Source organism: Bos mutus, chromosome 1 (assembly GCF_027580195.1).
Source record: "Bos mutus isolate GX-2022 chromosome 1, NWIPB_WYAK_1.1, whole genome shotgun sequence".
NCBI classification, from domain to species: domain Eukaryota; kingdom Metazoa; phylum Chordata; class Mammalia; order Artiodactyla; family Bovidae; genus Bos; species Bos mutus.
In genome coordinates, this window is record NC_091617.1 from 70,510,149 (window position 1) to 70,538,127 (window position 27,979).

At 47.0% G+C, this 27,979-nt stretch overlaps 1 protein-coding gene across 31 annotated transcripts; it reads right to left on the reverse strand.

The window, feature by feature from the left end:
• Positions 1-1,688: 1,688 nt before the first annotated feature.
• Positions 1,689-27,012, reverse strand: PIGZ (phosphatidylinositol glycan anchor biosynthesis class Z). Of its 31 annotated transcripts, XM_070371049.1 has the most exons (10): positions 26,437-27,012; positions 25,014-25,122; positions 20,086-20,190; positions 14,973-15,254; positions 13,827-13,981; positions 12,855-13,117; positions 6,907-7,181; positions 6,747-6,830; positions 5,915-6,122; positions 1,689-3,586 (listed from the first exon to the last, which is right to left on the reverse strand). In XM_070371049.1, the coding sequence occupies exons 9-10, from the start codon at positions 6,036-6,038 to the stop codon at positions 2,019-2,021; spliced, it is 1,692 nt and encodes a 563-aa protein (XP_070227150.1). In that variant the 5' UTR covers positions 6,039-6,122; positions 6,747-6,830; positions 6,907-7,181; positions 12,855-13,117; positions 13,827-13,981; positions 14,973-15,254; positions 20,086-20,190; positions 25,014-25,122; positions 26,437-27,012; the 3' UTR covers positions 1,689-2,018. The 31 variants fall into 31 exon arrangements, with proteins under 31 accessions (XP_070227150.1, XP_070227245.1, XP_070227218.1 ...); XM_070371144.1 differs by lacking the exon at positions 25,014-25,122 and having other exon boundaries at positions 14,973-15,030; XM_070371117.1 differs by lacking the exon at positions 13,827-13,981 and having other exon boundaries at positions 14,973-15,030.
• Between the last annotated feature and the right edge of the window lie 967 nt (positions 27,013-27,979).

Sequence of the window (27,979 nt, forward strand, 5' to 3'; positions counted from 1 at the left end):
CAACAGCTCCTCTAGGGAATTCTGAGTTTGTGAACCTACCTGGCGAAGGAGAGAAACAAGCCCCAAGAATCCCAGAGGAATCTGGGACCTTAGAATCTGAGTTATCTCCAGGCAGCACTTGGTTTTTATCTGTTAGGCAAAAAAAACTCTCTGGCTGCAAAGTAAGTAAGTGCTTACGGGTGCCCAAGATGATGCTAAGCACTACAGGTAGGAAAAAAAAAAAAAACAAACCAAAGTTAGTAACAAACCACAAGAACATGAAACTATCATGAACAGGTCCTATAATTTTAAAGAGGGAACTATTGGGTAGTGTGCTACAGTTAGCTTAGGCTGGCTCAGGAGAGGCATCCTTGGCATCTCCCAAGTTCAGTAACATCATTTTAGTAGTTTGAAATCAGCCATGGTGAGAGTATAAACAACACACAAGTTGTCAAACACCAGAAATAAGGGCTATTTTGCCCCTAGAGAATGGGTTGCTAAACATTTACCAGCATGCCACTGATTCCTCTGTCGGGACTGGAGTCCTGAGGCAAATGTGGCATGGGGACCCCAGCAGCAGCTTGTGGGAAGTGGAGCTTCAATATGACCCAGGGCTCTCGCTGGTGGAAGGTGCTCTCCAGCCCACTGCTCACAGAGGCCTGGGTACCTCTGGTTCTCCAGAGATGGCAGGGTTGTGAAGAGGGAGAATGAGGACAGGCTGAGCGCCACAGCTCCTCACAATCCCAGTGGACTGGGCAGTGGTGCCCTGTGTTGCAGGGAGCAGCATGCCCAGGTGTGATGGCTTCCACCAACACAGCAGGTATGGGTTTGGCATGGGGTTTGCTCTTGAGCCTGTGAAGGGGCTTCAGACAGAGGCTTTGAACATGGAGAGTGATCAGACCACATTTAAGGTTTTGTGCCCAAGTGCCACCAGAATCCAGCCTTGTGTCTCCATTCCCCTGGGGCTGAACATCTGGGAAAACATCTGGGCTGTCTGACCCCTGACGAGTGAGATGCAGGGACTTCCCTAGTGGTGCAGTGTTTAAGAATCTGCTTTGCAGTGTAGGGGACACAGGTTCAATCCTTGGTCATGGAACTAAGATCCCAGATGCCTCAAAACAACTAAGCCCACATACCGCAACTACCCCCATGCTCTGGAGCCCGTGAGCCACAACTAGAGTCCGTGCACTGCCACGAAGTTCCCACATGACGTGACAAAGATCCTGCATGCCACAGCTAAGACCCAGCACAGTCAAATAAATATTAGTGAGATGCAGAAATTTTCCACCTCTCTCAGGGACAGGAGTAGGAGAGTGGATAAAAGAAAAATTGCAGAACTACTTGTTTTGGTAATAACCAAGCATTGAAACAGATACCAAAGTGCCATTAAATACACCACACCCACTTCTATGCTTACAGAGTTTTGGGAAGGAACTTGCACTGTAGACCCAGGAACAACACAGTGTTAGCTTGCAGACACCTCAGAGACCATTGTGCAGGCTGGAAAACAGGCTGGGTTAGGGGAAGGGGCTTTCTTAGAGCATGTAGCCAATGTGTAGAAGACTGGGGACTCGAACTAGGCCTCCTGAATCTGAGCTACCTTCTTTTGAGTATCAATACACTGCCTCCTTCCAGGTATCTAGGAGGCCAAAGGGTTGTCATGACAGCAAGAGGTAAGGCATCCTGGAAGCTTTCGGAGAAGTCATTCAGGAATGTCATTAGGAGATTGCTGTCTCCTTTCACAATCAGGTGCGATTTATTTGTTTAAAACATCACAGTGACTGGAAGGAATAGGGCAGGAATAGGCATTTGGCGTCACTGATTACATTAGGTTCTTTGGGGACCTTGGCATCAGGACCATGACTGATCATTTCTTTGGTTTTTGAGGGGAAGTGGATGTCAGTTTACCCAGGAGGTGGAACAGTCAAAGGCTGTGCACAGGAGAGGCAGTGGTGGGGATTCTGGAAGGGAAAGGAAAGGAAAAGAATCAGGCTCTGTCCCAGTCCAGCCAACACTTAGAGGTGGAAAGGGGCCCTCAGCTAGGGCTGAGTCTTGGTCAGTGGCTTCTGTGTCATATTGTCAGGCTTCTCCCCCAGCTCCAGGATATGAAGGCTGAGATGGTCTCTCCAAGCACTGCTCAGCAGGGAGGACAGGGCTGGTGGGTCTTCCAGGGTCAGGTGGGGAAAGATGAGTGTCTCACTCTTGAGTGGGAAGCGGCACTTCCTCACGGCTGGCCTGGTGGTACCAGGGGTCACCACAAACAGACGGCAGAGCCACGGTCCCCCGGCCGCTTGGCAGGCTGCGTGTCTGGTGAAGTTGTTCAGGGCTTGGCACAGGACCCAGTCCTCAGCCCCACCCATGTCCACCACGTCCACTGGCAAGCCCAAGCCTGGGAGGTGCAGGAGGTGCCGGGGGGGCATGTAGGTGTGGGTGAAGACGAGTGTGAAGTGGGTGGGTACACGCAGGGGCTCAGGGGCATGAACCACCCGCTCCAGGTGCCCCAGGCCAGGCACAAGGCCCCCCTGGTGCAGACACCCGAAGAAGAGGGCACCCAGGACGTTGAAGAGGGCCAGAGTGCCCCTGCAGGGGGCTGGCTGGGTCTGCAGACTACAGAGCAGGACAAGGGGCACCAGGAGGGGAATCAGGAACCGAGCCTCCTGGTGGCTAAAGGCAGATAGCAGGGCAAGGGGCACAAAGTAGAAGAGCAGGAGGAGAGACCTGGGGCTGGGCCGTGGGCTCCAGGCTTCCAGTGTCCTTGGGAAGCCCATCTGGGCAAAGGCCTGCAGGCCAGCCCGCAGCTGCTGCCACGCGGCCTGCAGGCTATGGGCGTGCAGCATCCCAAAGAGCAGGAAGCCGTTGACAGCCAGGTGAGTGAGCCTCGCATGTGTGCCATGCCTTGCCAGGTTCACCGGATCCAGGTTGTAGCGCAAGAAGTTGGCAGGTGTAAGGACAAGGGTGCTGGGTCTAGATGGACCAGAGAAGTACCAGCTGTCCACAGCCACAAACGCCACTGCAGTGAGGCTTGCCCCCGGGAGCAGAGTCAGGGCTTGCTGGGTCAGCGACTTGAAGCTGGGATCTGTGGCTCCGCAAGTGCCCCAGAGGAAGAGGGGGACCAGAGCAAAGGCCAGAAAGGTGGGCCGGTTGAAGAAGCCAGCCACCACAAGGCCCCCAAGAAGCCAGCCATGCCACCGCGGGCCTGGAGCGGGCTTCCTAGGTGTGCGGCTCCTGGCCGCCCTGGGGGACACCAGTACCAGCAGCCAGGCGAAGAGCAGTCCCTCGATGGCGTTGGAGAAGGTCCTTGTGTAGAAGACCAGGGTGACGTAGGACCCGGACAGCAGGAGCAGGGCATTCCAGCGCTCCGCCCCCCAGCCTGGAGCCAGGTGGTACACGGCCAGGTCCAGGGCAAAGGAGAGGGCGGTGAGGAGGAGTCGGGGCCCCACCAGCAGCAAGTAGCCACTCACCGCGCCCGGCCATGGCCCCCACTCTTCCCAGAGCCTGAGGAGCCAGAAGGCAGAGCCAGAGGTCAGCAGTGGGAAGACCGCCGTGCGGCAGGGGCTGCTGGGGTGAAACTCCCAGGGCCGGGCGGCCTCAACGCCTAGGACATCCCCTGCAGAAAGAGGAGGAGGGGTAAGCCAGATCTCAGCTCAAGAACATGGTAGACCAAACCCCAGCACGGCCCCCAGGACTGTCTGTGCCCCACACAACCCTGGGGCTGTGAAGCTGACAGAGTCCACTCCTGAGAGTAGGTGATGTCGTAGGGGACCGCTGGCCCCAAGGCAGGGAGAGCACCCGGATGGGTGTGACAAAAGCCACAGGAACCCTTAAGACCAGAGTCATCTTCAGCTGGTGCTGAAGAGACAAGAACTAGCCCAGCCCACACCGTGTGATACCCTGAGCAGGGAGCCGGGGTGGGACTTCTGACTTACAGAACTGTGAGCTTCCAGGTCAGCAGTGGGAAGACCGTCATGCGGCAGGGGCTGCTGGGATGGAACTCCAGGGTTAAGCTGCTAGGCCTGTGATGGTCTGCTGTGCAGCCCCGCGCCTAGGAAGCAAGGTAACACTGCACTCTGGACAGCGTGTGTGAGGAGGAGCAGGGGGAGGCTCCATTCCTCTTCTTGGCGCTCTAAGGTCTCCAGAGTCAAAAACGCATCTCTGTGATCATGATCGTCCTCCAGGACAGGCAGTGTGAGAGTGCGGAAGGGAGTGAGCAACTGTGCTTATGGTCTAAGGTTACTAGTTTTATCTAGGATTCCTAGTTTTTAAAACGAATACACCTGTAATTAAAATTACTTCCTGTGTGGGGCTAGTCTGTGACTCTGTACCCCACTGTCACAGAGCTTGGAGTGGGGATGAGGGAAAAACCTTAATTTCTGCATCTTAGCTCCAGGTCTCACAACATCTCCCACTTGATAACACTACGGGTTGTTTAAGGCTCTTTGCTTCTCCTCCTATTCGTCCAGCCTTTTGGCAGTTCTATGTCAGAAGGTGAAAGAGAAAAAATAAAGTCTCGGGTCAGATCATCCGGCTGCTTTTTGCTGGCTCAGGTTAAAATGGGGTGGAAAAGAAGACTGGACCTGGGCTTCCTTGGTGGCTCAGTGGTAAAGAATCTGCCTGTCAGTGCAGGAGACATGGGTTCAATCCCCAATCCAGGAAGATCCCACATGCTGTGGAGCAACTAAGCCTGCGGGCCACAACTATTGAGTCCATGTGTCACAACTACTGAAGCCCTCACACCATAGAGTCTGTGTTTTGCAACAAGAGAAGCCACCTCAATGAGAAGCCCTCGCACCATAACTAAATATCCCCGCTCACCACAACTAGAGAAAAATGCCCGTGAAGCAGTGAAGACCCAGCAAGAAAAAATAAATATGGTTAAAAAACTAATAAGACTGGACTTTTCAACTTTAAAAACAAATCCACCTGTTGAGGTCTATGGCAGAAAGGACTGATACCTCCTTAATATCCATTTCTTCCTTCATCCTTAGTCTCTTTAGCTGGGCATGTGGTCAGATATACAGACTATATTTTTTAGCATCCCTTTGTAGCTAGGTGTGGTCACATGACATATTCTGACCAATAAAATGAAAATGAGCAAAAAGTATGTGACTTTCAAAATATGCCCTTAAAGACAGTAGGAATGCCTATCTCTTTTCTGGTGGTGGGAAAGACCTGGTGTTTAACCTGATGGCTGGAGCTCAAGTAGACATCTTGAGCCATGAGGAAGAAAGCTTGTGACCACAGCATCTGAAAAGCCTCAAGATTTCTGGCAACTGTCTTAATGATGTGTCCTATTCCACCTAGAAGCGAAGTTCTAACAAGTGAGCAGTCTAGGTCTGAGCTCCCTCAGACATCACATGAACCTACAGAAACAAAGTTTCATTATTATGTCACAGCCCTGTATAGGCTTCCCCAACCACTGGGGAAGCCCAACTTTGAAATCCTTCCACTAAGAAGCCGCAAACAGCTTTTGTTCTGAAAACCTGTACTGTTGGTATAAGCAGGAAAACATCAAAGAGGCTGGCATTTCATTGGTAATATTTAGAAGGTCAGTGTCGCCCCTCAGGAAGGAGATGTGAAGTTCCTACTCTCAAATTCTTATGCCAGAGAGGCTTGTGGATTTACTGCTCATTTGCACAGACATTTTTCTCCCTCTGAACTAAATATCCAGGGGCTTCCCAGGTGGCACAGTTGGTAAAGAATTCGCTTGCCAATGCAGGAGACACAGGTTTGATGCCTGGGTTGGGAAGATTCCCTCAAGAAGGAAATGGCCACCCACTCCAGCACTCTTACCTAGGAAATTCCATGGACGGAGGAGCCTGGTGGGGGTTGCAAAGTCAGATACAATTGAACATTCACGCATGCTCTAAATAACCAACCAGCTCCTCGACCAGACTTTGCTGCACAAACTTATCTTAACCACACATGGGAAGCTTACCTGCCATGACCTCTGGAGACTGGAAGAACTCATCTGGGTGCACGTAGCCTGTCTGTGGAAGGAGACACCACACCAGGCGGAGCAGGCCAAGGCTGCCCCACAGCACCCTGGCTTCTATCTCCATATCAAATTGCTGCAGGGACACTGGGCCAGAGTGTAGAATGACTTCAGCTGCTGCAGATGCTATTCTGGTTCCACAGCTCTACATCTGCCAAGGATAACATTTGTTAGTTATTGTAATGTAAATCACACGTTCGGTTGTCTGAACAAACTCAAAATGGGTCTACACACAATAAAAATCTTAATAATAATAGCTGCTGTTTACTAAGTGCCTGCTAAATCCAGGAACTTTACATGCATATCTCATTTAATCCTTTCCACAGTCTGAGAGGCTGCTGCTGCTGCTAAGTCACTTCAGTCGTGTCCGACTCTGCGCGACCCCACAGACGGCAGCCCACCAGGCTCCCCTGTCCCTGGGATTCTCCAGGCAAGAACACTGGAGTGGGTGGCCATTTCCTTCTCCAATGCATTAAAGTGAAAAGTGAAAGAAGTTGCTCAGCCGTGTCCAACTCTTCCTGACCCATGGACTCAGCCTACCAGGCTCCTCTGTCCATGGGATTTTCCAGGCAAGAGTGCTGGAGTGGGGTGCCAGTGCCTTCTCCAATAGTGAGATAGTGAGTCTTATTATTGCATTTTACATAGGGGGAAACTGAGGCCTCTGTTGAGTAATCTGATTACTTGCTAACCATATTTGTTAAGTGTCTAAATACAATATTTGCAAGTAGGATTAAAGTACCTTCCAAATCTGGGTCTCCAGCCCCATTCTACTCACCAGCTCCTATTTACAAGCAAGCATGGCAGCCTGGTTCTTAGAGTTCTGAAAACTTAGGAACTTCAATGGATTCCACCCATTTCTCTGCAAAAAATGAACTACATTTGACTTCATTGACTCCAGTTTACTCCCTCCAAATTTCATACACCTTGGAACCCACCTTTTGGAAGGTGAAGGAAACAGTGCTTCCCAAATTTATATGTTGAAATTCTGATGTAATGATGTCAGGAAGTGGGGCCTTCAGAAGCTGCTTAGGTCATTAGGATGGAGCCCTCATGAAGATTAGTGGTCCTATGAGACACCAGGCATTTATAAAAGAGCTCTCTCACTCCTTCCACCACATAGTGAGGATATAGTGAGAAGTTGCTGACTGTGAACCGGGAAGAAGGCCCTCATTATGCCAGAACCGTAATCTCAGACTTCCAGGCTCCAGAACTGTGAGAAATAAGGTTATGTTGTTAATAAGCCGTAAGTGTAGGTTATGTTGTTTATAAGTCTGTGGTATCTTGTTAAACCAACCCAAATGGACTCTTTCTGATGGGGATTCTCACTCCCTTGACTCAAAGATCAGTGGGAATCTGAGTTGACTGCACGATGGACCTTTTCATCAACACCAGTGTATCATCACAGGTGAACAGAAAAAAAAGTCTGACAATGTGTTTGTTCATTCAGTTCAGTCGCTCTCTGAGGCCCCCATGGAATGCAGCATGCCAGGCTTCCCTGTCCATCACCAACTCCTAGAGCTTGCTCACACTTACGTCCAATGAATCAGTGATGCCATCCAACCATCTCATCTTCTGTCATCCCTTTCTCCTCCTGCCTTCAATCTTTCCCAGCATCAGGGTCTTTTCCAAGGAGTCTGTTCTTCGCATCAGGTGGCCAAAGTATTGGAGTTTCAGCTTCAGCATCAGTCCTTTCAATGAATATTCAGGACTGATTTCCTGCAGGATTGACTGGTTTTATCTCCTTGCAGTGCAAAGACTCTAAAGAGTCTTCTCCAACACCATAGTTCAAAAAGCATCAATTCTTCGGCACTCAGCTTTCTTTATGGTTCACCTCTCACATCCATACATGACTACTGGAAAAACCATACCTTTAACTAGATGGACCTTTGTCGGCAAAGTAATGTCTCTGCTTTTTAATATGCTATCTAGTTTGGCCATAGCTTTTCTTCCAAGGAGCAAGCATCTTTTAATTTTATGGCTGCAGTCACCATCGGCAGTGATTTTGGAGCCCAAAAAAATAAAGTCTCTCACTGTTTCCATTGTTTTCCCATCTATTTGCCATGAAGTGATGGGACTGGATGCCATGATCTTCCTTTTTTGAATGTTGAGTTTTAAGCCAGCTTTTTCACTCTCCTCTTTCACTTTCATCAAGAGGCTCCTTAGTTCTTCTTCACTTTCTGCCATAAGGGTGGTGTCATCTGCATATCTGAGGTTATTGATATTTCTCCCATCAATCTTGATTCCAGCTGTTTCATCCAGCCCGGCATTTCGCATGATGTACTTTGCATTTAAATAAGCGGGGTGACAATATACCACCTTGGCATACTCCTTTCCCAATTTGGAACCAGTCTGTTGTTCTATGTCCAGTTCTAACTGTTGCTTCTTGACCTGGATACAGATTTCTCAGGAGGCAGGTAAGGTGGTCTGTTTAAGAATTTACCATCTCTTTAAGAATTTTCCACAGTTTGTTGTGATCCACATAGTCAAAGGGTTTGACGTAGTCAATAAACAAGAAGTAGATGTTTTTCTGGAATTCTCTTGCTTTTTCAACGATTCAATGGACATTGGCAATTTGATCTCTGGTTCCTCTGCTTTTTCTAAATCCAGCTTGAATGTCTGGAAGTTCTTGGTTCATGTACTATTGAAGCCTGGCTTAGAGAATTTTGAGCATTTCTTTGCTAGCATGTGAGATGAGTGCAATTGTGCAGTAGTTTGAACATTCTTTGGCATTGCCTTTCTTTGGAATTGGAATGAAAACTGACCTTTTCCAGTCCTGTGGCCACTTCTGAGTTTTCCAAATTTGCTGGCATATTGAGTGCAGCACTTTCACAGCATCATCTTTCAGGATTTGAAATAGCTCAACTGGAATTCCATCACCTCTACTAGCTTTGTTGTAGTGATGCTTCCTAAGGCCCACTTCACTTTGCATTCCAGGATGTCTAGCTCTAGTTGAGTGATCACACCATCGTGGTGGTTATCTGGGTCAGGAAGATCTTTTTTGTATTGTTCTTCTGTGTATTCTTGCCACCTCTTCTTAATATTCTGCTTCTGTTAGGTCCATACCATTTCTGTCCTTTATTGTGCCCATCTTTGCATGAAATGTTCCCTTGGTATCTCTAATTTTCTTGAAGAGACCGCTAGTTTTTCCCTTTCTATTGTTTTTAACTATTTCTTTGCATTGATCTCTGAAGAAGGCTTCCTTACCTCTCCTTGCTATTCTTTGGAACTCTGCATTCAAATGGGTGTATCTTTCCTTTTCTCCTTTGCCTTTAGCTTCTCTTCTTTTCTCAGCTATTTAAGGCCTCCTCAGACAACCATTTTGCCCTTTTGCATTTCTTTTTCTTGGGGATGGTCTTGATCACTGCCTCCTGTACAATGTCATGAACCTCTGTCCATGGTTCTTCAGACACTCTGTCTATCAGATCTAATTCCTTGAATCTATTTGTCACTTCCACTGTATAATCATAAGGGATTTGATTTAGGTCATACCTGAATGCTCTAGTGGTTTTCCCTACTTTCTTCAATTTCAGTCTAAATTTGGCAATAAGGAGTTCATGGTGTGAGCCACAGTCAGCTCCTGGTCTTGTTTTTGCTGACTGTATAGAGCTTCTCCATCTTTGGCTGCAAAGAATATAATCAATCTGATTTCAGTGTTGACCATCTGGTGATGTCCATGTATAGAGTTTTCTCTTGTGTTGTTGGAAGAGGGTGTTTGTTATGACCAGTGCATTTTCTTGTCAAAACTCTATTAGTCTTTGCCCTGCTTCATTCCGTGTTCCAAGGCCAAATTTGCCTGTTTCTCCAGGTGTTTCTTGAATTCCTACTTTTGCATTCCAGTCCCCTATAATGAAAAGGACATCTTTTTTGGGTGTTAGTTCTAAAAGGTCTTGTAGGTTTTCATAGAACCATTCAACTTCAGCTTCTTCAGCGTTACTGGTTGGGGCATAGACTTGGATTACTGTGATATTGAATGGTTTGCCTTGGAAACGAACAGAGATCATTCTGTCATTTTTGAGATTGCATCCAAGTACTGCATTTCGGACTCCTTTGTTGACCATGATGGCCACTCCATTTCTTCTGAGGGATTCCTGCCCACAGTAGTAGATATAATGGTCATCTGAGTTAAATTCACCCATTCCAGTCCATTTCAGTTCGCTGATTCCTAGAATGTTGACATTCACTCTTGTCATTTCTTATTTGACCACTTCCAATTTGCCTTGATTCATGGACCTGACATTCCAGGTTCCTATGCAATATTGCTCTTTACAGCATTGGACCTTGCTTCTATCACCAGTCACATCCACAGCTGGCTATTGTTTTTGCTTTGGCTCCATCCCTTCATTCTTTCTGGAGTTATTTCTCCACTGATCTCCAGTAGCATATTGGGCACCTACTGACCTGGGGAGTTTCTCTTTCAGTATCCTATCATTTTGCCTTTTCATATTCTTTGCAGCCAAAGATGGAAAAGCTCTATACAGTCAGCAAAAACAAGACCAGGAGCTGACTGTGGCTCTCACCATGAACTCCTTATTGCCAAATTCAGACTTAAATTGAAGAAAGTAGGGAAAACCACTAGACCATTCAGGTATGACCTAAATCAAATCCCTTATGATTATACAGTGGAAGTGAGAAATAGATTTAAGGGACTAGATCTGATAGATAAGAGTGCCTGAAGAACTATGGAATGAGGTTAGTGACACTGTACAGGAGACAGGGATCAAGACCATTCCCATAGAAAAGAAATGCAAAAAAGCAAAATGGCTGTCTGGGGAGGCCTTACAAATAGCTGTGAAAAGAAGAGAAGCGAAAAGCAAAGGAGAAAAGGAAAGATATAAACATCTGAATGCAGAGTTCCAAAGAATAGCAAGAGATAAGAAAGAAAGAAAGATAAGATAAGAAAGAGATAAGAAGAGATAAGAAAGCCTTCCTCAGCAATCAATGCAAAGAAATAGAGGAAAACAACAGAATGGGAAAGACTAGGGATCTCTTCAAGAAAATCAGAGATACCAAAGGAACATTTCATGCAAAAATGAGCTCAATAAAGGACAGAAATGGTAACAGAAGCTCAATAAAGGACAGAAATGGTAACAGAAGCAGAAGATATTAAGAAGAGATGGCAAAAATACACAGAAGAACTGTACAAAAAAGATCCTCACGACCCAGATAATCATGATGGTGTGATCACTCACCTAGAGCCAGACATCCTGGAATGTGAAGTCAAGTGGGCCTTAGAAAGCATCACTACGAACAAAGCTAGTGGAGGTGATGGAATTCCAGTTGAGCTATTCCAAATCCTGAAAGATGATGCTGTGAAAGTGCTGCACTCAGTATGCCAGCAAATTTGGAAAACTCAGCAGTGGCCACAGGACTGGAAAAGGTCAGTTTTCATTCTAATCCCAAAGAAAGGCAATACCAAAGAATGCTCAAACTACCGCACAATTGCACTCATCTCACATGCTAGTAAAGTAATGCTCAAAATTCTCCAGGCCAGGCTTCAGCAATATGTGAACCATGAACTTCCTGATGTTCAAGCTGGTTTTAGAAAAGGCAGAGGAACCAGAGATCAAATTGCCAACATCCGCTTGATCATGGAAAAAGCAAGAGAGTTCCAGAAAAACATCTATTTCTGCTTTATTGACTATGCCAAAGCCTTTGACTGTGTGGATCACAATAAACTGTGGAAAATTCTGAAAGAGATGGGAATACCAGACCACCTGATCTGCCTCTTGAGAAATTTGTATGCAGGTCAGGAAGCAACAGTTAGAACTGGACATGGAACAACAGACTGGTTCCAAATAGGAAAAGGAGTTCGTCAAGGCTGTATATTGTCACCCTGTTTATTTAACTTATATGCAGAGTACATCATGAGAAACGCTGGACTGGAAGAAACACAAGCTGGAATCAAGATTGCCAGGAGAAATATCAATAACCTCAGATATGCAGATGACACCACCTTTATGGCAAAAAGTGAAGAGGAACTCAAAAGCCTCTTGATGAAAGTGAAAGTGGAGAGTGAAAAAGTTGGCTTAAAGCTCAACATTCAGAAAACGAAGATCATGGCATCTGGTCCCATCACTTCATGGGAAATAGATGGGGAAACAGTGGAAACAGTGGCAGACTTTATTTTTTGGGCTCCAAAATCACTACAGATGGTGACTGCAGCCATGAAATTAAAAGATGCTTACTCCCTGGAAGGAAAGTTATGACCAACCTAGATAGCATATTGAAAAGCAGAGACATTACTTTGCCAACAAAGGTTCGTCTAGTCAAGGCTATGGTTTTTCCTGTGGTCATGTATGGATGTGAGAGTTGGACTGTGAAGAAGGCTGAGCGCCCAAGAATTGATGCTTTTGAACTGTGGTGTTGGAGAAGACTCTTGAGAGTCCCTTGGACTGCAAGGAGATCCAACCAGTCCATTCTGAAGGAGATCAGCCCTGGGATTTCTTTGGAAGGAATGATGCTAAAGCTGAACCTCCAGTACTTTGGCCCCCTTATGCGAAGAGTTGACTCATTGGAAAAGACTCTGATGCTGGGAGGGATTGGGGGCAGGAGGAGAAGGGGACGACAGAGGATGAGATGGCTGGATGGCATCACTGACTCGATGGACGTGAGTCTCAGTGAATTCCGGGAGTTGGTGATGGACAGGGAGGCCTGGTGTGCTGCAATTCATGGGGTGGCAAAGAGTCGGACATGACTGAGCGACTGATCTGATCTGACCTGATCTGATGCAATATTGTTCTTTATAGCATCAGACTTTACTTCCATCACCAGTCACATCCATAACTGGGCATTGTTTTCTCTTTGGCTTCATCTCTTCATTCTTTCTGGAATTATTTCTCCAGTTTGGAGAAATTATCTTCTCCAGTACCATACTGACACCTACCAACCTGGGGAGTTCATCTTTCAGCGTCCTATCTTTTTGCCTTTTCATACTGTTCATGGGGTTCTCAAGGTACGAATACTGAAGTGGTTTGCCATTCCATTCTCCAGTGGACCGCATTTGTGCAGAACTCTCCACCAGGACTGGTCTGTCTTGTGTGGCCCTACACGGCATGGCTCATAGTTTCACTGAGCTAGACAAGGCTGTGGTCCATGTGATCAGTTTGATTAGTTTTCTGTTATTGTGGTTTTCATTCTGTCTGCCCCCTGAAAGATAAGGATAAGAGGCTTATAGAAGCTTCCTGATGGGTGAGACTGACTGGGGGAAACTGGGTTTTATTCTGATGGGCGGGGCCATGCTCAGTAAATCTTTAACCCAATTTCCTGTTGATGGGCAGGGCTCTGTTCCCCTCTTATTGTTTGACCTGAAACCAAACATGGTGGGGGTAATGAAGATGATGGTGACCTCCTTCAAAAGGTCCCTTGCATGCGCTGCAGCACTCAACGCCCCAACCCTGCAGCAGGCCACGGCCAACCCACGCCTCTGCCAGAGGCAGAGTGTACCATCTCGGGTGAACAGAAAAACAGGTCTGACAAAAAACAGGTCTGTTTGTTACTCCTCCAGAAAAACATATGGTAACTGCTCCCTGGCTTCGATATTTTAAAGCTTGAACTTAAACAGCTATTGTTCACAGGTGTGATATCAAGTCACAACAGAGGAGACAAGACAAAGTGAAGCAACAGAACAGGAATCTGGCAGATGCCGACCAGGAGCCTCCTGATACTGAAACCTCACAGAGCTTAAAATATAAGTTTTGGGGCCTCAGCTTGAACTTTACAACTGAATGGTACAGACTATTTTTCCAGAGCCAGTGAATATCCTGACTTTTAGAGTTTTCAGATAGAAAAGAAAGAAAATAAAGTTTAGTCGCTCAGTCATGTCCGACTCTTTGTGACCCCGTGGACTGTAGCCTACCAGGCTCCTCTGTCCTTGGGATTTTCCAGGCAAGAGTACTGGACTGGGGTGCCATTGCCTTCTCCAGTGGATCTTCCCAACCCAGGGATCGAACACGGGTCTCCCACATTTCAGGCAGATGCTTTACCGTCTGAGCCACCAGGGAAGTCAGATATCTTTCAGATAGAAGATGAGGTCAAACTTAGTACTGGGATGTAAAGGTTTAATCAATATATATATATATTTTTTTCATTAACAGCCAGTATGATACTGCAGGACAGTGCAGGGACTTGCGGTGGAGACAGGGGTAGGGAAGAAGCACAATGTCCATCACAGAGGACAAACTTTGCAGGCCTGCAGGCCTGGCTAAGATCCCAACTCTGCCCTTAGGTAGCTTGTTGCCTTGGACAAGCTGCCTATATCCCTAACCTCAGACTCCTCATTGACAAAGTCAGATGATAATATTAAGCTCATAGAGTTGAGGGAGATTTGAGAGCTGATGCATGGTGGTCAGTGGTACAGAATCCACCTGCCAATGCAGGATATGCAAGAGATGCCAGTTCAATCCCTGGGTTGGGAAGATTTCCTTGGAGTAGGAAATGGCAACCCACTCCAGTATTCTTGCCTGGAAAATTCTATGGACAGAGGAGCCTGGCGGGCTACAGTCCGTAGGGCCACAAAGAGTCGGACACAGCTGAGCATGCATGCACACACGCACGCACGGTGGGCACTTAGCATGCAGACTCCACGTGTGTAAGCGACTGATGGGAGACTGCTAGTATTATTTTCAGTTGAGGCACAAATAATAAAGCTGCTCCAGACACCTAGGTGTTAGTTCACAGTGTCCTTAGGAGCTTCTGAAGGTGAAGGGGCCTGGAAAGCCTGAAGAAAGAGGTAAAGTGAAGTGAAGTGAAAGTTGCTCAGTCATTTCCCACTCTTTGCAACCCCATGGACTATACGGTCCATGGAATTCTCCAGGCCAGAATACTGGAGTGCATTGCCATTCCCTTCTCCACGGGATCTTCCCAACCCAGGGATCGAACCCTGGTCTCTCACATTGCAGGAGGATTCTTTACCAGCTGAGCCACCAGGGAAGCCCTGAAGAAAGAGGTAGACCACTGGAGATTGGTAGGTGGCAGGTTTAAGAAGCAAAGAGAACCTACTTACCAGGCTTGTCTTGGGTGGCTGCAGGATAACAGACCTCCACACACCGCCTGCCAGAATCCTAAAGTTTACACAGAGGACTGAACTGGGCTCTGTTATATACACTGTCCAGACGGTCTCAGCACCACAGGACTATCAGAGTTCTGTTCTTGGGCAGTTTCTGGCGTGAGGAAGGCAAGCAGAACACACATTCCAATGGGGAGGGGGTTAGGGGCCTCCAGTGGCCAGAGTCCAGCTCATGGGTCACATGCTCTCCTCGGTCTCCTCCAGCACTTCTACTGACTACTAAAATAAACAGGATTTGCTTTAGTCCAATTGTCAAGATACATTTAGCATGGGTTTGGAGCTTTTCTCTAAGTAAAGAACTTTTACCGCATGATTAGATTAAAATACCAAATCCATTACGCTGACTGGGAGCACAGAAACCAGCCTGCCCTGCTCTGCTGTGAGTAGTTACAGAACAAGCCTGGGTCCCGAGTCTGTTCTGTTTTCCTTCTGCAGCGACAGGAAATTCATCCTGTTTAATGCTCACCATCTATTCCCCCTTCTGGATAATAGCACTTAGAATTCACATTCAGAACTTGCACTCCTCACCCTCTATCACCTATTTTCAGCTATGTGGCTTGGGATTTAATTCCATCCCCAGACCCAGGCATAGATCCTGAAAGGTTTAAGTCAAATAACATTTGCCATCCCACTGCCCACATTGATTGGTTCAGGGTGGAGCACATGACACACTGGTCTGATCAGAGGGACTCGGAAAAGTACTGGTAAAGATGAGTCATGGCCCTTCTCATCTTTGCCTGGCTTGGTGGGGTGAGGCTGCAGGGGTGGGAGGGATGTCATTCCTTTGCTGGTGAAGTGTGTCCTCTGCCCCTCCTGGGGCTGGGGAGCAGGTCTTGCACAGTGATTCCACTCTGACATTAAATTATATATTCACTGGCTGTCTGTCTGCTCAACTGGGAAAATCGTGCAGCCTTTGGTGTAGAGCACACCTCCCTGTGGGTTACACTTGGTACACGACCTTTAGGGTCGTGCTGGGACTTGCCTGAGTCTAATGATAGATCTAGAAGCAAAGGGAGTGGTGGGGGAGGGTCCTGAGGAGGAACAGCACTGTCTTGCAAAGCAGCTGCTTCAGGGAGGCCATTACAGTTTTCAATGCAGAGTTAATCCCCTCAGATGCATTAGTACTGGTCAAATAGTCTCATCAGAATTCAGGGACTCAACATCCCCATCTCTGTCAGGGTCTTCCAATTTGTTCTCATTCCAACAGTATCCCATCTCTTCCCAGTCAATGCCCTCCTTTTAACAGTAGATACCATTGAGACTGGGAATTTAATTTGCCTTGTAACTCAGCCACTCACTGGGTGAGATACTGGGTTTGTTTTTCAGCAAGTTTGGGGGTCATTTTATGAGGATCTTGAGCTGGGAATTTGAAGTCATGAGCTCATCTTTTCTTTTCCCATTTTGTCCAGCAGTTAGGAACTACCAGGCACTCTCATTATACTATTTAGTTTAACTAAAATGTTTGAACATCACTCAAAACCTTGCCTGGAGTATCCAACAGCAACATTTTTCATGTTTCTAGTATCATCCCTCCATGGACTACCAGTACCCTCTTTACCATGTGAAAGAGTCATTAGTGCCTTGAACTCTAATCAGACTACAGATCCAGTTCCAGAAAATCCAGGATGTGTTCAGAGAATTCAGCCTTAAGATTCTGTTCCTCTAGGGTAATTTCCTGCTGGAAACTAAATCCCACATGCTGCAATTCAGAGTTCACATCCCAGTATCCAGTCCCATCACTTCATGGCAAATAGATGGGGAAACAATGGAAACAGTGACAGACTTTATTGTCTTGGGCCCCAACATCACTGTGGATGGTGACTGCAGCCATGAAATTAAAAGATGCTTGCTGTTTGAAAGAAAGGCTACAACAAACTTAGACAGCATATTAAAAAGCAGAGACATTACTTTACTGACAAAGCTCTGCATAGTCAAAGCTATGGCTTTTTTCCAGTAGTCATGTATGGATGTGAGAGTTGGACCATAAAGAAGGCTGAGCACCAAAGAATTGATGCTTTGAACTGTGGTGTCGGAGAAGACTCTTGTGAGTCCCTTGGACTGCAAGGAGATCAAACCAGTCAATCCTAAAGGAAATCAGTCCTGAATATTCATTGGAAGGTCTGATGCTGAAGGTGAAGCTCCAATACTTTGGCCACCTGATGTAAAGAACTGACTCATTTGAAAAGACCCTGATGCTGGGGAAAGATTGAAGGCAGGAGGAGAAGGGGACAACAGAGGATGAGATGGTTGGATGGCATCACTGACTCATTGGACATGAGTTTGAGCAACTCTGGGAGTTGGTGATGGACAAGGAAGCCTGGTATGCTGCAGTCCATGGGGGTCACAAAGAGTTGGACATGACTGAATGACTGAACTAAACTGAAAAGATCCCCTCTGCCACAACTAAGACCCAATGTAGCCAAATAAATAAATTAAAAAAAAATTCTACTCCTCCAGAACCACCTCCAGTACCAAAATCCAAAAGTCAAGGGTCAACCAGAGAAAGAGAATCAGTAGGAGACCAGTTTTAAGATTTATTGCAATGAATTGGCTTATGCGTTTGTGGGGCTGGCTAGGAAAGTCTGAAATCTGTAGGGCAGGCCATTAGGAAAGGCAGGCTGCAACTTCTGGGCAGAAGTTGAAGCTGCAGTCCACTGTGGAGAGTTTCTTCTTACTCAGGAAAACCTTGGTTCTGCTCTGAAAGCCTTTCAAATGATTGCATCAGGTCTATACAGATTATTATTGGAATAATCCCCCTTACTTGGGCTTCCCTAGTGACTCAGACGGTAAAGCGTTTGCCTGCAATGCGGGAGACCGGGGTTCGATTCCTGGGTTGGGAAGATCCCCTGGAGAAGGAAATGTCAATCCACTCCAGCACTCTTGCCTGAAAAATCCCATGGATGGAGGAGTCTGATAGGCTACAATCCATGGGGTCGCAAAGAGTCTGACACGGCTGAGCGACTTCACTTTCACTTCACTTTCCCCCTTACTTAAAATCAACTGATTATGGGCTTTTATGCATCTACAAAATACCTTCACAGCAACACTTAGTATTTGATTGAATAACTGGGAACTCTAGCCTAGCCAAGTGGACACAAAAAAACTGACCATCACACTGTAAATAATTCAGTGTTTATAACTGTGTTTGAATTTTAGATTAATGGGGTAATTCTTTATGTAACTCATTGATAACTTGCTTTTTTTATTCAACATTTGATAACAGTATTCACCAGGTTGTTCTCTGAAGCTGCAGTTCCTTTCATTGTTATATGTATTCTACTGGTGAATATACTAAAGCTTACTTACCCTTCTACTGTTATTTACCAGCTAGGTTATTGCCAGGGGTTTACAAGCTTTTTCTTTTTTATTCTTAATAACACTCCTGTAAGATTCTTATTCAAGAGTTCTCTGAAGTACATACCTAGAATTGGAATCTCTGAGTCATAGGGTATGCATACTTTATCTTTAAAAATATTTCTCAGTTTTAATTTCTAATATGGTAAATAGCAATAGCTACACCTCACATAAAAAGCTCTTTGGGGGTCCTCAGTATATTTTAATACAACCATGATACTAAAATGTTTAAGATCAACTAGATGAGGGGCTAAATCTCCACTTTAAAAGAAAAAGTCAAATTTCATTATTATGAGAAAATAAGGAGGATAAATTTTATATTAAAATGAAGATGTTGTAGTTAAAGGAAGAAAGAATTCAGAAAAGAAATAATATTTTCAGTAAGATTAAGAAAAAATATAATGTTTTAGGCAAAAGATATATATGGGTATGCACACTTTTAGCTTCATCAAACAAGGCTGTTTCCCAAAGCAGATAGTGGAGAGCCCCTGTTTCATATGCTCGTTTATATTTTGTATTGTCTGATATTTGATTTTGTGAATCTTGTAGGTATTAGCATGTATTTCCCTGATTACTAACCTTTTCTTTTTTGGCTACACAGGATCTTAGTTCCCTGACCAGGGATTGAGCATGTGCCCACTGCAGTGGGAAAGCAGAGTCCTCATCACCGGGCCACGAGGGAAGTCCTCAACACCTTTTCAAATGTTTGTGAAAGGGTGTTCCTTCTATGGAATTCCTTTTGAACCATTGGCTGTCTTCTTCTTACCATGTATAGGAATTCTTTATATATTTTTTATATTTATTGCATGACAAGTATCCTTTTCTGGTTGTGCTATGCCTAATATTGATTATCTGTGCCTTCGTTTTTTATCTCTTAATCATTTTCACCAGAATTTTGTCAATGTTATGAATATTTTTGAAAAATCAGCTTCTGGCTTGTTCATCTTTTTAAAATTAATTTTTTCTTATATTTAGTTTTATCTCCCTTTTACTTTTTGGGGTATTATTTTGATATGGACACTTAGCTCATTAATTTTGAGACTTTTGAGCTCACTCATTTTTGAGCTTATTTTCTTATGAGAAATATTTATGGCTATACATTTTCTCTGAATACTATATTAACTGCATCCCACATGTTTTGTTATATAATATTTTCATCAGCTTTTGATTCTAAATATTTTCTAATTCCATTGTAATTTCTTCTTCAACTAATGGTTTATGGTTGAAGCATTTGTGTTTTTGATTAAGATTTTATTTTTATTATTTTATAATATTTATTTATTTGGGTGCACTGGATCTTAGTTGCGGCATGTGGGATCTTTAGTTATGGTATGTGGGATCTAGTTCCATGACCAGGGATTGAACTTGGGCCCTCTGCATTGGGAGCACAGAGTCTTAGCCACTGGATCACCAGAGAAATCCCCAAACTGAACTCTGGCCACTTGGTATCAAAAGTGGCTGTAGGCAGCAGGCCTTCATGAAAGAGAATATTTATACGCTGAAAGAAAACAGTTACAGGTCGGTTAGGCAGGGGCTGTGTGGGCGCTGCTTGTGCCTTCCTGGGGCCAGGGACGCATTCTCCTGGGCTGTGGCTCTGAGAAGTACACCCTCCCCTTGTGTTTATCCCGAGACCACCCAGAGCTTCTTGGCCAATGACCAGCTCTGCCACACCAGGGAAACTCCATCCCACACTCACCTGCTTTTCCCCCTTGACCACGTGTCCCATCACTGTGCTTTCATCTGCTGTGTCTGTGTTGGAAGAGCTCTGGTCCCTAGGCTCCACCTTGCAATCTGGTCCACACTGTGGGGAAAGAGAACAGTCAAATTGTCCAGATGTATGCTGCCTTCCTTCCCCCAAGAACTAAAGCAAATAGATAAAAGAAAAAAGAAGAGAAAATAACTACCAGTCTATCTTCTTTGTCTAGGAAAAAAAAAATTCAAGAATGAGGACAAAACAAAGGTATTTTCAGGTAAACCAAAACTGAAAGACCTTCACAAGAAGATCCTAGGACATTTGAAAGGAGATATATATATACACAGAGAAGGCAATGGCACCCCACTCCAGTACTCTTGCCTGGAAAATCCCATGGATGGAGGAGCCAGGTAGGCTGCAGTCCATGGGGTCGCTAGAGTCGGACATGACTGAGCGACTTCACTTTCAATTTTCACTTTCATGCATTGGAGAAGGAAATGGCAACCCACTCCAGTGTTCTTGCCTGGAGAATCCCAGGGACAGAGGAGACTAGTGGGCTGCCATCTATGGGGTCGCACAAAGTCGGACACAACTGAAGCGACTTAGCAGCAGCAGCAGCAGCATACATATATACACACATGTAGACGTATACACAAATATATATCCGGCAGAAGGAAAAATGACTTCAGAGGAGAGATCTGAGATGGAAGTAGGAGTTGGGCCTTAGATAGGAGACATCCAGAAGGTGGAGTCGAGTGGAGGCCATCCTCCTGCTGCACTGCTTTCTTCTGGTGGTAAGGTCAAGGAGGCGGGTAAGTTTTCTCAATCAGCACTCCAGTTTCACTCACCAGCTTCGTTAGGGTGCTGACAGGGAGCAAAGATCTTTGGGTTATGAGGTCACAGCCCCATTGCTGATTCCGAGGTCACAAGTAATACGTTGTGTTTCTTTTTAAAAAAATGATTTATTGGAGTATAGTTGATTTACAATGTTGTGTTTGCTCTGTGTCCTTGAACTTAATCATTGCAGGAGTGGCTTCCTGTGTCCCACCCTCCTGACAGGGGGACAAAGGTAGTAGCTCCAACAATGGGTCAGTTTTGCAGCTTCTAGGAGACGTTCCTGGAGGGTCAGCTTGAGCCTGCCCATCCAGCACCTCTGAAGTTTTCATAAGCAACTGTTTTCCTATATGAAACTCCTTGGGAATTAAAAAGTACATGATTGTTGGAGAATATCAACAAAAACTCTGACTCAAAACGGTGTAAACAATTTATCACGTCACATAACAAGACGAGCAGAGTTTGCTGCTGCCAAGGTTCCTTTGGGCTTCTCGGTGATCTTTGTGATTCTGCCTGTCTTGTTATGTAGACATCACCCTCACGCGGGCAGCAAGATGGCTGGTGCCCTTCCAGCCATCCCATCTAAACAAGACAATGTGGAGAAGAGTCTGTGTTTTTTATGCATGTCTTTTTTTGTTGTTGCTTCTTTTAAAATAGTTTTATTGACATATAACATGCATACAATTCATTTAATGTATATAGTTCTGTGATTTTAGTATATTCACAGATATGTGTAATCATTATCATCATTTTCAGAATATTTACCTCCAAGAAGAAACCTCATATCCCATTCCCCTGCTTACCACCCCAGCCCTAAGCCCCGACTAATCTATTTTCTGTCTCTATAGGTTTCCTGTTCTGGACTTTCATATGAATGGAGTCATATAGTATGTGGTCTTTGGTGGCTGGCTTCTCTCACTTAGAATGTTTCCAAGGTTCATCCATGTTGTAGCAGGTATCAGTACTGATTTCCTTTTTTATGCTGCTGCTGCTGCTAAGCTGCTTCAGTCGTGTCCGACTCTGTGCGACCCCATAGACGGCAGCCCACTAGGCTCCCCCGTCCCTGGGACTCTCCAGGCAAGAACACTGGAGTGGGTTGCCATTTCCTTCCCCAAATAGCCAAGTGCTATTCTATTCTATGGCTATGCCACATTTGTGTATCCATTCATCTGTTGATGACTATTTGAGTTGAACTTCTAGATATCGTGAATGCTGCTGCTATAAGCACTTGCCTAGAAGGTTCTGTGTGGAAACACAGTTTCATTTCCCGTGGCATATGTCTAGGAGTGGAACTGCTGGGTCACATGTTAACTTTGTGTTTAGTCATTTGACAGACAGCCAGGTTCTTTTCCAAGTGCTTCCCACCATCAGTACGGACTCTGAATTTCCCAAATCATGACCAACATTTGTTGCTATCTGGCTTTTTAAATTCTAGTCATCCTAGTGGATGTGAACTGGTATTTATTATGGTTTTGATTTGCATGTACATCTCTTTAAATCAAAGGAATCATTTCTAGATGTCCCCCACCTGACTTTTCACTAAGTCCCATTGGCCAGAAGGGTATCAGATACACCTTCCTAAACCAATCAGTGGCAAGGGAAATGGGATTTCCATTGAGGACCCATTTCCTGGTTTGAAGTTGGGGCACTTGGCTGCCACCTTTAAGGCACACAGACATCCAGAGAAGAGGGCTTTCCCTAACAACATCAGGTTCTATTAGAAGGAGGAAGTGAGACAGAGGATTGGCCGTGTAGCTACGTCATGTGTGTGGCTTCTATGACACCAGGCTCTGATTGATGGCTTTCCTTCTTTTCCTCTGACCATTTCTTCTTAGGCGCCTCTTCCTCTGTCCACTACTGTCCACGAAGTACTTCCTCTTCATCATCCACACTCTTTGGGGCATCTCATTTATTTTCATGATTTCCATTTCCTTTTGATGACTTCAGAAATTGTTTTTCCTGAGATTCAGATTTACTAATAATAAATTAAAAAAATAATAGAATTGCCATTTTAAGATACTTATGCTCCAGGCAGGGGCTTCCCTGGTAGCTCAGCTGGTAAAGAATCTGCAATGCAGGAGACCCTGGTTCGATTCCTGGGTTTGGAAGATCCACTGGAGAAGGAATAGGCTACCCACTCCAGTATTCTGGGGCTTCCCTGGTGGTTCAGCTGTTAAAGAATCCACCTGCAATGTGGGAAACCTGGGTTTGATCTCTCAGTTGGGAAGATCCTCTGGAGAAGGGAACGGCTACCCACTCCAGTATTCTGACCTGGAGAATTACATGGACTATGGACTATTCCATGTAATTCTGGCATGGATTTTCATACTGTAAAACTGACAAAGAGTCAGACTGAGCAACTTTCATGCTCCGGGCACAGTACGTTATCTCATTTTACTCTCATCACAACCCTAAAATTCTATTCTTATCCCTATCTTACAGATGAAAGAATAGGTTTAGAGAGATTAAGTTTTTTTACTCAAAGCAACCAACTGAGTAGACTGATGCAAGTAGGAGTTGGACCCAGTCTGACTCCAGAAATCTAATCCACTTCCTGTTAGGCTTCTGCACTTCCCTCAAACACAGGGCAGCCAAAAAGAACATATCATTTCCCAATGACTTGCCCTACCGCCCCCCCCACCCCACCCCCGTGTTCCCTGCAGCAGAGAGGGAACTAGTTTATCCAGGTATTGAGTCCAGAGACCCAAGGGTCATCTTCCATCTTAAAAACAAATCATTTTCTATGTGTGCATAATAAAATATTGAGAAGCAAGATGGTCTAAAGTAGACCACACTAATTTTTCTGCTTTTCCTCTCCCACCTGAACCCACACTCCTAACTGCACCCAGAGAGCGTGCGTGACTCTCCTGTATAAAACCTCTGAAGGGGGGTGGGGGGGTCAGCCCCTCACCACCCTCAGGACCAAGTCCACATTGCTGATTATGACTTCCAAGGCTCTCCAAGGTCCTCAGCAATCTCTCCAGCCTCCACTCTCACCTCTTTGTGTACAGAGCTCGGTGCTCCAGAAACATGACCTTTTTCTGTAGTCTCCTCCTCTATTCTTTGCTCACATTGCTCCCTTTGCAGGATACCCTTAAAATATGGAGGTTAAGACAAGCTTTGGCACTGAACCGACCTAGTTTCAAATTCTTGCTCTGTCATGGTGAAAGAGCACTTAGTCTCTCAACTCCAATGTATTATTTATCTGTAAAATGAGTATAACCCTACCTCAGAGCTGTCGTGAAGATGGATTAAACAAACTGTCTGGACCCCCTGAGAAGCTCTCCCTAGCCCATTTCTGCAACATCCTGGGGCAGGCCTTGCACTGTGCTGTCTCATTGCTTCTCTGTCCTGTCTGAGGTCCCCCCGATCTGGGATCCATTCGGATTCATCTCAGCCCCTTGAGTCCACCTGGATGGGACCACTGCACGGCTAGGGTCAAGGATAGAGGGTCAAGGATAGATCTCCCCTGGAGCGGATGGCAACATCGCAGGGCATTGAACTTAACAAGTGTGGGAGTTCTTTAGGAGACAATCGCTGCTCATCCAGCGGCTGGCTCCCCGGGCTGAGACCACGCTGGAGGAGGGCAACAGCACCAGGGGGCGGAGCCAACAGCATGGGGCGTGGCAACTACCCACCTAAACCCCATCAGTATGCAAGCCTGTTTATGCTAGTAAGCACCCTGAGCTGCCCAGCGGGGTTCCAAATCCTGCAAATCCCACAGCCCGCCCGTGTCTCTGCGAGGACAGGGAACAAGAGGGTTTGGAATAAAGGCCAGGGCCGCAGAGATTCGACTGCAGAGCAGGGAGCGGGTCCTGATATCCATAGTCAGGGGTAGCCAGCGCGCGTGTGCACGGGGTTGGGGGGCGGGGGGAGGCGCGGGGATGTCTGAGTGCAGGCAGCAGGGAGAGACCATTTTAGTGGCAGGGGTACAAAGAAGCAGAAACCACTGCGCCGGGCGCGGGGTGGGTAGCGGTGAGTGGGAAGGTGGCTGGGAAGAGAGCACCACAGGGAGGCTAGAGCACAGGACGGTTGCGCAGAGAGACTCGTCTTTCTCGCTGAGTCCAGAGGCCTGGGGCTGGATCTCGGTGCCCTACCTTTCAGTATGCGCAGAATCTTGCTCTGGGGACGCAGCTGTGAAGGAGCATGGCCCAGAATGGCAGCCATCGCATGTTATCTTCCAACTTAAACTTCTTCCTGACAAAACTGCCAGATTGTTGCTTACAGGAAAGGGCAGCAAGCTGAAGGTTCAGCCCTCTCCGGATCCGGATCCTATCCGGATCCCATATTAGGAGCAGGTTTTAAAGACTGCGTGGAAGGAAATGTTGGAGAAGGGGGCCCCTGCTCAACAGACAAATAAGAGTCTTCTCTGGCTCAAAATAGGGCAAGGTCTTGTTCCAAACTCCAGTGTCCATCCCAGGTTCAGAGAGTGAGGGTGGCTTTCCTGAGTCCATTTTCCTGTTTGGTGCTGCATTTCATCCTCATCTGGACCCAGAGAGCCCCAGTAACCCCTGCAGAGCGCTCTTTCCTGGGAGCATGCCAGTCTGACCCTGGTGCCTTCTTCTCTGGCTGCCCACATGGCCCCACATTTATCCTTTGTTTAACAGAGAAGGCAGCACGCAGGATTAAACACACATAAGAGAGAGTAGACGAGAGGAAGGTAGTTCTACCAACTTATAACATCATGTAACCATCCCTGACCTTGCAGTTCCCACCTGCAAAATGAGAACTTGGCTCTGTAGCAGGGAGTTTTCAGGTGTTCATTCAACAGGGGTTCTCAGTTTTCTTAGGGGAAGGTGTCTGGGAAGAAGGTCTGGTGAGGGATGTCCTCCTTAAGGAAAACTGTCCTTGTCTATTGTGCGGCCCACGCAGAGGCCTGACAGCCACTCACCAGAGTGCCGCAGGATCTCCTGCAGCAGGGCTCTTGTCTGTGTTCCCATGTGACTCCTGGTCAGGGAGGCCATCCCCTCACCCTTGGAAAGGATAGGCCTGGCCCAAAGCGCACCCCATGAGACCAGAAATAGTTATTCTTCTCTGGCAAATGAAGACCTATCTGTGTAGCATTTTACACTGCCTTTTGATTTCATCTTCACAGGGACCCTGGGAGGTAGCATTATATCCCCATTTTATAGATGGGGAAAGTGAGGCTCAGTAAAGTTACAGAACCCCCCAGCAGCAGAGTAGTAGGAAAGGATTTAAGTCTAGGCCTCTATCTGGGTTCAGAGCTAGTGCTCCATAGTGGAGGATATCCCCTGGCTCCCTTCCCCTTCCTGAGAAAACCTCATGGCCTAGAGGCTGGGGCAGGTCAGTGCTCAGAGCCAGTGGATCCCAGTTTGAAGAAATTTGCCCCTAAAACCGTGGAGGCCGTAGCTCCTTAGCCGGCCTCCCGAGTCCCCTAGCTTCTGCTGGTCTCGAGGCAGCTAGCAAAGATAGAAACGGAAACAATCACCTTCCTCCCTGACCTTCCCTCCTTCTTCTTTGATCCCCATCAACTCTTCCAGAGCCGCTCGGGCGACTCACCGAGCGCGCGCTGCTCCCGGCTGCACCTGCCCAGCTGGCGGCCTCCGGCCCGGCCCGCGAGAGCCCCACGGGTAGGGGGTGGGTCGGGAGCCGCCCGGACTAAAGGGCTGGAGCCGGCGGTGTGTCCTCAGCGAAGCGGCCTCTTGGTCTGGTCCGGGGAACTAGGCAAACCAGGCAGTGCGCCAGGCGGGGCGGAGGTGTGGTGGAGGGGGCTGGAGACCCGCACACCCAGGGCGGAGTAGCCCCAGGGCTGGGGGAGGATCCCCGGTGGCCCTTGGGTCACGGCACTTGGGCAGTGGCTGGTCTCCCCCTCCCCGATTTTCAGCTCATCCCCTTAGCAGTCCCCTCCTTGGCGACGCCTGGAGATCCGCCTATTTAGCAACAGGGACAATTAAGCAGAACAGTTTTAGGCCATGCTTCTTTGTCATTCCAAAGGGCGATCTCTGAGTTCTCTGTGGGTGGGGCTTGCTACTGCTCAGACGACCCGCTCCACCAGCAGAGCAGGTCGGGGAAAGACTGGCGCAGCGGCGAGGCTCCGCCAGCCGGGTTGGGCAGCGGCGCAGGAGACGCAGGGTGAATTTCACCCAGACGCAGCTTTTTGGCAGCCACTGCCGCGGCGTCCTGCACCCTGAAAACAGGCCAGGGGCGGGTGCCGCTTCCGCCCTCTACATTCCGCAGGTGGGGGACAGGTCACTGGCCCAGGGCTGCCCGACAGCCAGGGCCGGAGGAGGTCACTGTGTGCCCTGGAGCTCAGGCTCCCTTCCCCCAAGGTGAGACCCGCTGGGCCTGCCGCTCTCGGTCCCTCCGCGGGGTGAGCGACCCCAACTTATGGGCTCCAGGACTAAGCTCAGTGAGCCACTGGGCACCTTGTCACCTCCGGGGTCCCTCTGCGTCCCTGCCCACGCCCGGGGCTGTGGACGGAGCGCGGTCGCTGGTAACTACTGCCCCCTAGCGGGAGAGTGTTGCATGAAGCCTCTTGAGAGGCTGTCCTGGCTTGGAGGAGAGACGCCCACCCTCTGTGCCCAGTCAAAGGTTTTTCGGAAGGTCTTGAGCAGAATCCTTTCACCTGTATTCCCTTTCATGCTTCGCAGCAGCCATCACATTAAAACAACAACAACAACAACAACAACAAAAAACCCTACCTACTTTATTGAGGTATTATTTGCATATAGTAAATACCAGATATTTTAAGTACTGAATACAGTATAGCAAGGGCTCATTTTCTCCACTCTGGCCTAGATGGAAGGTGCTGTTTGCCCTTCCCCTGGGCCCCCTGGCTCCCTGGGATCTTAATCTCTCTAGTTGCCAGGGCAGTGCTCTGACACTCTTCAGTTTTCTGTCTAATGGAAGTCTTTCCTGCTTTAGTCTACATTGTCAATCAAAGTAATACATGCGCACAGCTAAAAATGTTCAGGTGGGTATACATGAAAAACAGCAGCCTGGTATGTAAGCCTTTTCTTAGCCTGAAGACGTAACCTAGTAATCCTGAGGCCTTCTCATCTCTGCTCAGAGCCCTCTTCTTCTGGTCCTCTAGTCCCGTTGC